This window comes from Calidris pugnax, unplaced genomic scaffold, assembly GCF_001431845.1.
Source record: "Calidris pugnax isolate Ruff unplaced genomic scaffold, ASM143184v1 scaffold13, whole genome shotgun sequence".
Classification (NCBI taxonomy): domain Eukaryota; kingdom Metazoa; phylum Chordata; class Aves; order Charadriiformes; family Scolopacidae; genus Calidris; species Calidris pugnax.
Window position 1 is genome coordinate 16,751,303 of NW_015090810.1, and position 10,752 is coordinate 16,762,054.

Consider the following 10,752-nt stretch of genomic DNA (forward strand, 5'->3'; position numbering starts at 1 on the left):
CTACATTTCTAGCTTAAGGCAACATCAAACCCACAGCTCCACGCTGCAGAAACAAAATAGCAGACAGAAGCAAAGGGTACAAAGGACATGGTAGTAACGGGTAAGCTGACTGTGGAACTGTTGTTCATTGCATCCTATGATATAAGAACAGGAGAGCACTCAAGATTAGAATGAAGTAAGTTTAGCACACAAATAACTTTTTTAAAAGAGCACATACTGAACTTTTAAGAGCTTGCTGTCACATGAAATTGTGGAAACAAGGTGTCAAAAGGGTTCAAAAAGGAAAATAGACAAATTCACAAACAGGTCCATAAATGGGAAAGAAAAAAAGATAGGTGGGAATCTACCTCCCATCCGTAATTCAATGACTGCAGATGCTGAGGAAATGCAAGTGAAGTGAACCAAAGGCAGCAGCAAGGCTTATGTCATCTCTCAAGGCAACATCTTGTCACCACTGTGAGCGGCAGTATACTGGGCAGAATCATTCTGTAAGGCTGAAGGCAGTACTGCTCATGTTTAATCTATGCTGTTTTCACATTTTTAGAGTTTAAAACAACGCTTACACCTGCCACTGACCTGTGTAAAAAGTTAGGGGCTGATTTTTAGATCAACAATCTGGTCCCATCTTTACCAGATGGAGACAAGATACTGACAGGTCAGTTTCTGTACTGCAATCCCTCCCCCTGCTCCCCAAAGTCCCCCCGAAAACTAGCATTGCCTAAGAGCAGTCAGCTTAATCCCTTACCTACAGCAAGGAATCTTCTAACCAAAGAGAGAAATCATGTAGAATCAACTGTTAACACATAGACTTTATTTCTGTATTTACAATGTTTAAAATAAAATATATCAGTATCTAACTACTCCTAATAAATGCAAAAATAGAAAACTTCCCTTTTCAATAAAAGTGCAGAAATGTAAATTAGAACATGATAACTTTAAAACATACAAGGTTATTTCTCAGTGTTTTTACTATGAAAACAGATTTGTAAAACAAGCACCATAATTCATCTTACAGGAGACTTTCCAACAAAGCAGCATCACAGGGCAAATACAAGTAGGATGTTAGTACAAAAATGTAGTAGCAAATCTTTGAATATTTTAAATGGCAGAAACTGTCACAAATTATTACAAACAGCTATAAAACTGTTCTGACAATTTTTTTTCAATAGCTGTACCACATAGCCGAATATTAACTGAGCCATATTTGGTCACCACAACAAAGACATCTTCAAATGTTCCTTCTATCAGAGGCTTGAACTGGACTGGCACGTTGATGTAATGATGGGATCTGTAAAAAGGCAATTATGTGCATATTCATTGTTAATAAACAAGTGAATCCTACCAGATAAAGAAATTCTTGCCTAGTTTTGATTTTCACCAAAATAGTATATTGGATGTGCACTGAATCATCAAGTTTCTTTTCATAAATTTGAATATCTATTATTCTTTTGAGGGACTTTGTAAAGGTAATTCTTTCCTACTGATTATACAGAGTACTGTAATACTTCATTGCTGCTAGTTTACCTAGCTAAGTTTGGTCTGCCTCTTTGCACTGACAGTGCATAAACTATATTTAGAGCAAAGTTACTACATTTCTTCCCTTCAGAAGTCACGTGACAGGTACACTAAAATTTCCAATTCTTTTGGAAATTTCACCAATTTGAAGCTGGTAAAATAATTCCAATTACTTCTAATTGCCTCTATGTTAAGAAATAGTTTGCTGAATCATTGCAAGTCAATATACCCCTCCTCAAAGTTTTAACCATTTTACAATACGCATTTTTAGGTTTAATAACTCCTCTTCTACTCAGATGGCATTAAAATGCACCAAATGTAACGGGTGGCTGTCTTAATTGCCAAAAGCCTAGAATGAATGATATAAACAATGATATATACAAGAAACAAGCTGGAAATGCTGAGTGGCAGCCTATAGGACTCCATAGTATCCAATGGAAACCTCCAGCACTAATAGACAAGTAACAGTAACAGACATATATTGGAATAAGGAAAAATAATAAAAAAAAACAAACAGCAAAACCCAAACAAACCAAAAACCTGCATCACTTAAGACAAAGAAAGAAGAGACAGCTTCATATTCTTTTATTGTAGCTTCAGTTTTCTCCCCTTAACAGTATTCAATGTCCTCTGGCATGTGCTTATTTCCCCCAACTTTTTCTTATTTTGATCCTATCTTTCCACATTCCTTTCTTCTACACGAATCCAACCTCTCATAATCAGTCTGTGCTCTTACCCTTCTCCTACATTTGGAAATCATAATATTGGCCCTATATGTTAGCCTGATCCCAGCCTCATTTGCTCAGTGTCATCCTTAGTGCTAAAATAGTCACACCAGCAAATGGTTTTGGTTTTGTTCTCTTTTAATTTATTTTTTTGTTGTTCTTTAAACAGATCCTGGCTAATAAAGTAACTTAAGAATACTCACTTTCAGAATAAAGACTGGTATGCTACTGTATTTTTTAAATTGGGTTAATACAAAAACAAAGAACCAATTATGTAGTACTGAACTACAATCAACAATACAGCAAAGGAGTACAGCCAGATAAGGGTTTCACTTCTCACACTTAATTGCTAAGTGTTGTATAACAAGCCTGGCACACTCTGTCTCTTCATCCATCTGTAATATATAGGATGAAGATATTTACTCAGCTTTGTTTTTAAAAATCCATTTTATAAATGGACAGCAACAGTATGACTATTTAATCTGTAACAGATGCATTATATTAAAAAACCCACAATTTTATTAAGAATAGTGTCTGAAGCTGCATACAACCAGGCCACCTGATAGTTTACGAAAGTAAAAGTGAATTCAGCAGAAAGGTCAGAAGGGATGTACAAGTGTATATGGTCATATCTAAAATAACATATGTATGCTTCCTTACATATTCTAACACTTACTCAAAAAGCACAATATAACAAAACTCAAACTTACAAAACATTGCAGTAAGTTATGCAATGCTCTTTTAAAGAGATGGCCACATCTGGCTGTCAAATATTAATTGCCAGAATACGTACTATATGACCTCAGTGATACTGAGGCAGAGCAGTTTCGCAGCATATGACAGCTATATTCAATTCCATTTGACCTCTAAATTTATGTGTCCATTTGGTTGGTGCTATACACATAACCATTTTTTTCTAAAAGCAGAATTAGACATTATTTAGAGTTTGTTTTGTAGCATTCAGTTGATTTCTCACAATCGAGATAAGGCTTAACACACTGGAATTGTCATGCTTCCTAAGCCAAAGAGAAAGATGCTATTTTCAATTTCTTCAACTAACAAAGTTCAGAGTGCAGCTACAACAGCTCTTTGGGCTATTACATAGCATAAGTGTTCTTAGAAATGAAGCAACCTGGAGGATTTTTCTCAAGTACAGTAGCCAGAAAGTAGTCAAGGTGACCACCAGTCAAGCAACCTGTCTACTGGAAAGCATCCCTGCCCATGGCATGGGGGTTGCAACTAGATGATCTTTAAAATCCTTTCCAATCCAAATGATTCTATGATTCTATAAATAGTGTCAGGACAAGCAGAATTCCCCTACAATTAACTGGTTTTCCTCTTAATGAAAAGTTTTACTTTACTTCAAACTTTTCACTATGCCTGCAACTCAATTAGTCTATGAATACTCTATGGCCTTCACAGGTTGTGGTATCAGTTTTAAGTGGTATTTCTCAGAAGTCAGGTAGTAATCTTCTAAACACAACAGCAGCAATAGGTAAGTTTAAAAAGAACAACAGGAGTAAGCTACATCTAAGCCATAGTAACCAGATCTAGGATCAATCAATAGTGACTCCTGACACCCAGAATGGTGGCTACTGGAAACAAAAATAATAAGTCAAGCAAAAATCAGTTTTACCTTTTAATAATATCTGAAATATATAATACCCTGTAATCAACTTATATAGCTTCTGAAGTCAATACAATAGAAATGTCTGTTTCAAACTTCTTTTAGACAGACATAACCTGGTTGTCCTTCCAGAAACAGAACTTAGCTAGAGGTTTTTAAAAAGCCAAATGTTTTTTAATGTTTCACCTGTATGTTTGTATCACTTGCCATCTTGCTAAAGGTTCTCTCTTTCTCTCTCTTCAGTAAAAATAAAATAAAATAAAATTTTAAAATCTGCTGTCAACAAATAGAACTCCTCTTTTGAATGCAAATTCCAGACAGAGTTCTTTCCCCACATATTCTTTGTAGGACTTATAATATCAACTAAATGACATCTCTGTGGTTAAAAAAAACACAAAACAAAATGTACACTTTAAGATATTTGATGAAGATTATTAAAATTGCTTTCTTTTTTTTTTTGGTTGCAAAATAGTGTATTTGGATAAAGCCCATTACTATTTTCAACTGAGCAAACTGTGGTAAAGGAACCAGCAGTGCCCAGTATTGGTTCTTGTGATCACACAACCAACTGAAGAACTTGCAAGCCACTATACCACCTGCTGAAGGTCAGACTCTTGATGCTAAATATGAACTTGGAATTCTATTATCCAGATTTAAAACTTGATTACATAGGATTGCTTTCAAATTTGGACCTTGAAGCGAAGAGCATACAACAGACCACGTTTACCATATGACACTTTTTTGGTCCAAGAATATACACAGGTGGTACTTTCTATTTCTACACTTTTATTTACAGACTAATATTCCTGCAAACTGTTTTCTTATCCAATTACTTTTGAACATTACTTTGTAAGATGTCCAGTTAACACTGGCTTTCTTGAAACTCTCCTTGGTGCTGTTCTTAAATAAAAAGCATTTAAAGAAGTTCTTTTAACACTTTTTAAAAAGCGTCTATCCAAGTCAAGTACTGTTTCTATGCTTTATCCTCTTAAATAGGAGAGCTTCTTCAGAGCCTTATGTTGACTTCAGGTAAACAAAATTTTAAAAAGCTAGAAAATATTTACATCTGGTGAAAAAAACAGCCAAGTTACTAGAAAAAAAGGTTGTAGAATGTTATTAGAAAGTGCAGTATATTCAGATGATAACCTTTATAAACAGTAGACTGAATTTTAAACTTGTTAACTCTACTTTGGATAAAAGCAATAGGCGCTTATCATCTCTCGCAGAAAATATACCAAATAGCTTTTACAGCATTCTACAAGAATATTTCTGAAATATCCAAGTGTCTTCCAGTGAAGTTGCTAATCTTTTTTTTTTTTTTCTTCCCCAGGGACAATCAAGCCACCCTGTCCTTTGTCTGCAGCCATACAGCCTCAGACAGATCTAGCTAGTCATCTTCATTTGGATAGATTTTATCTCTGTCCCTGCCTCCATAAAAAACCCTTCCATGCCATCTGATGCAATATATTTAATAAAAAGATCCCAATTAAATAGATATACTGGAACTCCGGTATTTTCTCCACTGGAAGCGGAGTTATAACACTGAAAAGCAGCCTTAAGAATACCTTGAATACCTGCGGCTAACACCACCACAGCCCTGTCTGTAGAATAAATGCAAAGAATCACTGACAGACACAAAACTAGATTTGGAGCCAGAGTAACTAGTTCCATTTATGGTTTTGCTCCTAATTTCTGTTCTGTATACACTTAGTTTCCCTGTCTTTAAAACGGGGACCTGTTGGAACACTGAGAATGTACACTGTATGACTTATGAAGAAGTTGAATTTCTGTCTTCTTGACAAGACTGCTGCTACAGATGAACACGTGACATGCTATACTTCTTGAAGAGACGAGTAATAGGACTGTCAAATACTTGTCATAATGAACTCTAAAGCTGACTGAGTTTATTTTGAAGGATTGTTATCACCAACTTGAAGGTTCCTGTTATGCAGGTAATATGCTGATATACTTGGTATGACCAGGCAATTCCACTGGCTGCTCAAACCTTGCATTTGCAGAGAATCTTTGATGCAGCTCTGCAGGTTTGTCAAACTAGAAGCATGATGAAGGCAATTTGCTTGGTCTGTTGTGCAGAAAGTATAAATGGAAGGAACGACTTGATTGTGCACAGCATGCCAAATGGTTAAATGAAGCATTAGGCTTAGCATTAAAAGCAGCAGCACTGTTAGAAACAATTTGCAAGGAAGAAGTTGGCAGATGCAGAAATAACTGTGTGGGCTCATTCTGCTTCTAACCAAGATTACAGAGTACAGCTTAGCAAAAAAAAAAAGAAAAGAAAACCCACCCAAACCAAAAAACCCTTTAACTAGACAGCCAGAATGTTGGATATTTATATCTACATTTTAGCACTGTACAGAGAAGATATTTATCTTACTGAATTACTTGTTTAATTTTTTTGTTAGGAGAGAATGTTAGCATACGCATTACTTACCTCAGAGAGTATTTTGAGTGCTTGATGTAGAAAGGCTCTCTGGGACTTATAAATTTCAGCTGCAATTTAATACAAAATGCTTAAAAGCACACTGTATCTAAGCCTATCATATTCAATTTATGACATGCTTTAGATAAATCAGGTCACTTACAAATACAGCTTTACACAGACCCAGGGTTTAAAAAATAAAGCATGCCCACATTTGTGCTTACTAATAAAAATTCACGTCTCAATATTTTAATAAAGTTAAAAATAAAATAAATAAATCAGGATAGTAACAAATCTATGCAAGTTATAATACATTATTTTTTCAGTGGCAAATACACTACAAATACAGTTAGCGATTCAGTCAGACAAAAGAAAAGAGAAAAATTACGGGAGAGCAAAATTCTTCAAATATTGACTTTTGAAACCAACAAACTAAGAGTTTTGCTATTGCAATCTTCTGCCAAGAGTAAAAATAACAGAGCAGTTAACTGTTGGAAGGACTTAAAATGTATTTAAAATAAAGTCTGTCAAACTTACCAAGTGTGTTGTAAAGGAATTATTCCGCAAGTTGACCTTTAATGTGCTTAATTCCCCAACTCTAGTTGGAGGAAAAGTGTACAGGTCTTCTGGTGCATATACGCCTCGAGTTATCTCACTTTGTCTGATTTGAAAAAGGAATTTTAAATATTAAGATTTCTTATTTACATGATCTGAATATATTGATTGCATACTTCAACATAACAGGTGTATTTTCTAAGACTAAATCAGGAAAAATGGAAAGATCCTGAAGGCATCAACCCTCTCACCTTAAACTGTATAGGCAATACATTTTAGCCAGAAAGAATAATAAAGGCATCACTGTGTCATAAATGCACATACATTTACTTATACACACTTTCAAAATGCTAATTTCCCCTCCCCATACGCTTTACTTCTCAAAGAAACCACATTTAACCAGGACATTTTACTCCCCTGCCACATTCATATCACCCCCTAGTAAAAGAACTGGAAATCAACTTAAGGCTGAAGAAGAGCAAGATTAAGATATGTAGTACAGTGGTCTTCTCAGAAGTGACTTTACAGTTCTATGGAGTCTCCAAAAGGGGAGTATACAAAAAGTATACACAAGATTTTGCTGCTAATATCAGTTCATTTACAGCAGCGTTTACAGCATGGTTAGGCAACTTCGAAACCCAACTGAAAAGAGAAACGATGACTGAACAATACAAAGCCATTAAGAGGTCTGGCAGGTCTGTTTTTTGCAGCTATTTACTCCTTAATGTAGAATCATACAATAATTCAGGTCAGCAGGGGCTCAGGAGGTCTCCAATTCAACCTCTTGCTCCAGTCAGGGTCAGCTGTGAGGTCAGACAAGGCTGCTCAGGGCTTTGTCCAGACAGATCCCGAAAACCTTAAAGGACAGAGACTGCACAGCTTCTCTGTGCAGCCTGTTCCACCACATCGCTGCCCTTACAGTAAAAAAGGTTTTGGTTGTGGGGTTGGGTTTGTTGGATTTTCCCCCCTTTAACCCAGTTGCAGACTCTTTTGTTTCAGGTTTTGTCCATACATACCCTGCCTTAATTGTGTGTGCTTCAGAGTAAACCTCCATTTCTGGTATAACTGGAAGCTCAGTTTTTTTAAGGGCACTTGCAGAAGCTTTCACAATTGAAGTTTCATTTTCTGTTGTAGTACTCTATTAGCAAAAATAAAGAAGCCTTTAAACTTTGCATTCAAAGGTATTTAAGTGTTCAAATATGTAAGTCATTTCCCTTACCCAATCCAAGACTTTTTATTTAAAGTATAATCTTTCAGGAACAGTAGAGTCTGGATCATTGAGACAGAAGCAATGATTTAGGAGAAATGCTTCAACAGGCTTCTGTGTCTTATGAATACTTCATTTGTCACAACCCAGTCCACAACAAACCAGCACTGCAGGTGGAATGTCGAGAAGGCTGCTAGCTATGAAGATTTTACTGAAAGCCAAAATAAAAACTAATTCCTCTGCAGATATTCTGCCCATCGGCCTCATGAAGAGCAGTCAGCTAAACAACTGCTCAGAAAGAAGGCGTAAGTCATCATTATAGTCTGAATTCTCACAACAGCAAAAAGCTTGTAATAATTTTGTATTATGAACAATACATCCTTCTCAAAAATCTCGCCAGATCTCTCAAAGATATTCCTCAAAGATCTCTCCAGAGAAGCAGAATTTGATAATGCATTATATGGTAATTTTTACATTCAGAAATTAGGCCAAAATATTTACCATCATCAGGACCCCCATTCAGTGTACTCTAATACAAGGAGACCAGATCACCCCAAGAAAATACTTTGCCTAATAGCCACACTCAAATTCTCCGTTGTTTAACAAAACTAGCCCCCTGGGTCACAACATCTTGAACAAAGTTAAAGAACCAAAAGAACCTCCTACACTTATGATGGTACAACACTATCTCAATTTTTGAAACGGTGCTGATGTTTTAGACAAGCAGTTGATTCCCTTATGCAGGGAAGATTAAAAAAATAGATTCACCTTCAATAGAGCTGCTATGACAAACTTGTCTTTTAGACATTCATTTCTTCTATTGAAAGAGCTGCTAATCAGTCTGTCAGAAATAGCAGCAGCCAAAAAAACCCAACCTTAATTTGAAAGAATATTTTTCAGTTTCAAATAATCCATGAACCACAGTGGAATCCAATACATAAGAAAGGATTTGTACATGTTACTTCTTTCAAGAGTTCCTCATTTTTTGTGTAGTGAAAAATGATGATGGGTGTCATGCCTCGGTGTTATCATTCAAATTCTAATTTACCAATAAGGCAAGTTTAGTGCATAAGAATAAGGCACATAATAGAAAACGATCAGAAGTTCCCCATGTCTTTATAAGGGCATCTTGAAGTACTGCATGCTTTACTGTAGCCTGCACTGACTCTTCCTGTTTTAAAGGAAAGCAGTATGCTAACACTCTCCAAATGGTTATGATTGAATGCTTCTGTTGCAAAGGAACCCCAGGAGCACAGAAATTTGTTTAGCTTTAAAGTTGGAATTATTCTCCTCACAGAGAATTTTTTCCTCCTCTCACTTCTAGGATACCCAAAGATGACAAATCTCTGTACTGCTGATAATAAACAAATCAGGACTCTTAGTTACCAGTGTGTGTTGTGTTAAGTACTAAGAAATTCAGCTCAGCTTGCTACAAAATGATACATTTTAAAAAATACACATTTACACAAGTACATAAAACATGTAAATTAAAAAAAATGTATGCACTTAATGTTTGTAATATCTTCAAACAACAGCAGGGATTCTTTATGCAGTCCTCAACTGCTAAAGGAGCAATCAACTTAGGTGCTGCCTCAGCCTTCTGGGAGGTTCTTGCTAGTTCCCCGTTTCACCCAGAATGGACCATTAATTAGCCTGAAGTACCAGTCCAAGACTTTTGTGCACAATGATGATGCTCATTCTTAGCTCAACTATCTTAGAAAAATACCTGATAACAGCCTAAATTTTTTTCTCAGAAGCAGCAAAAACTGTGTTTGAATGGTCAGTAGTGAAAGGTTAGGGCTGCAAAGCACAGGTAGAATCCCTCCTTTCTGTGTCTCTGGGATCAGTTTTGGAGACGTGATCTTCTGAGCTCCTGACTATGGTTTCCAGTGGTGGGGACTGCAAATGCATGCAGAGTGTAATCAAAGCCACAGTTAATTGATTTTTCAGGAAAAGACAGAAATGGTAAGTGCCACTGATTTTCCTAACTTCACCTTGTTCTTTTAGTTCTTTCCTGAGCTCTTCCAAATTTTTCATTTCTTTTGAAGCAGTGCTATAAATAAATACCAGTCAGTCACTCTGAATGACAGTCAGTCAGTCAGTCTTCCCACTTCATTCTTTCAAAAGTCACATTAACCAGAGCCATAACCCTCTGCCTCGGCAAACCCAGCAGGATCCTAGTCCTTCTCAAAGTTGTAGTAACACAGGGCCCAGAGAGTGGTGGTCGGGCCCAGAGAGTGGTGGTAAATGGAGCGAAGTCCAGTTGGCGACCGGTCACGAGTGGTGTCCCACAGGGCTCAGTACTGGGGCCGGTTCTCTTCAACATCTTTATCAATGATCTGGACGAGGGGATCGAGTGCACCCTCAGCAAATTTGCAGACGACACCAAATTGGGTGGGAGTGTTGATCTGCTGGAGGGTAGAGAGGCTCTGCAGAGGGATCTCGACAGGCTGGATGGATGGGCTGAGACCAACGGGATGAGGTTCAATAAGGCCAAGTGCAGGGTCTTGCACTTCGGTCACTACAACCCCAGGCAGCGCTACAGGCTGGGGGCAGAGTGGCTGGAGAGCTGCCTGACAGAAAAGGACCTGGGGGTGTTGGTCGACTGTCGGCTGAACATGAGCCAGCAGTGTGCCCAGGTGGCCAAGAAGGCCAACAGCATCCTGGCCTGTATCAGGAACAG

The 10,752-nt window shown here is 37.1% G+C and overlaps 1 protein-coding gene across 1 annotated transcript in view; it reads right to left on the bottom strand.

Annotated features, from left to right (window-relative positions):
• Positions 1-807: 807 nt before the first annotated feature.
• Positions 808-10,752, bottom strand: part of CEP192 (centrosomal protein 192kDa) — a 63,574-nt gene continuing 53,629 nt past the window's right edge. Inside the window, exons 40-43 of the mRNA XM_014938416.1 lie at positions 7,879-8,000; positions 6,845-6,968; positions 6,320-6,378; positions 808-1,288 (exon numbers count right to left, since the gene is read on the bottom strand). Coding sequence (XP_014793902.1) covers positions 1,126-1,288; positions 6,320-6,378; positions 6,845-6,968; positions 7,879-8,000 — 468 coding nt within the window. The 3' untranslated portion in view covers positions 808-1,125. The remainder of the gene's footprint in view (positions 1,289-6,319; positions 6,379-6,844; positions 6,969-7,878; positions 8,001-10,752) is intronic.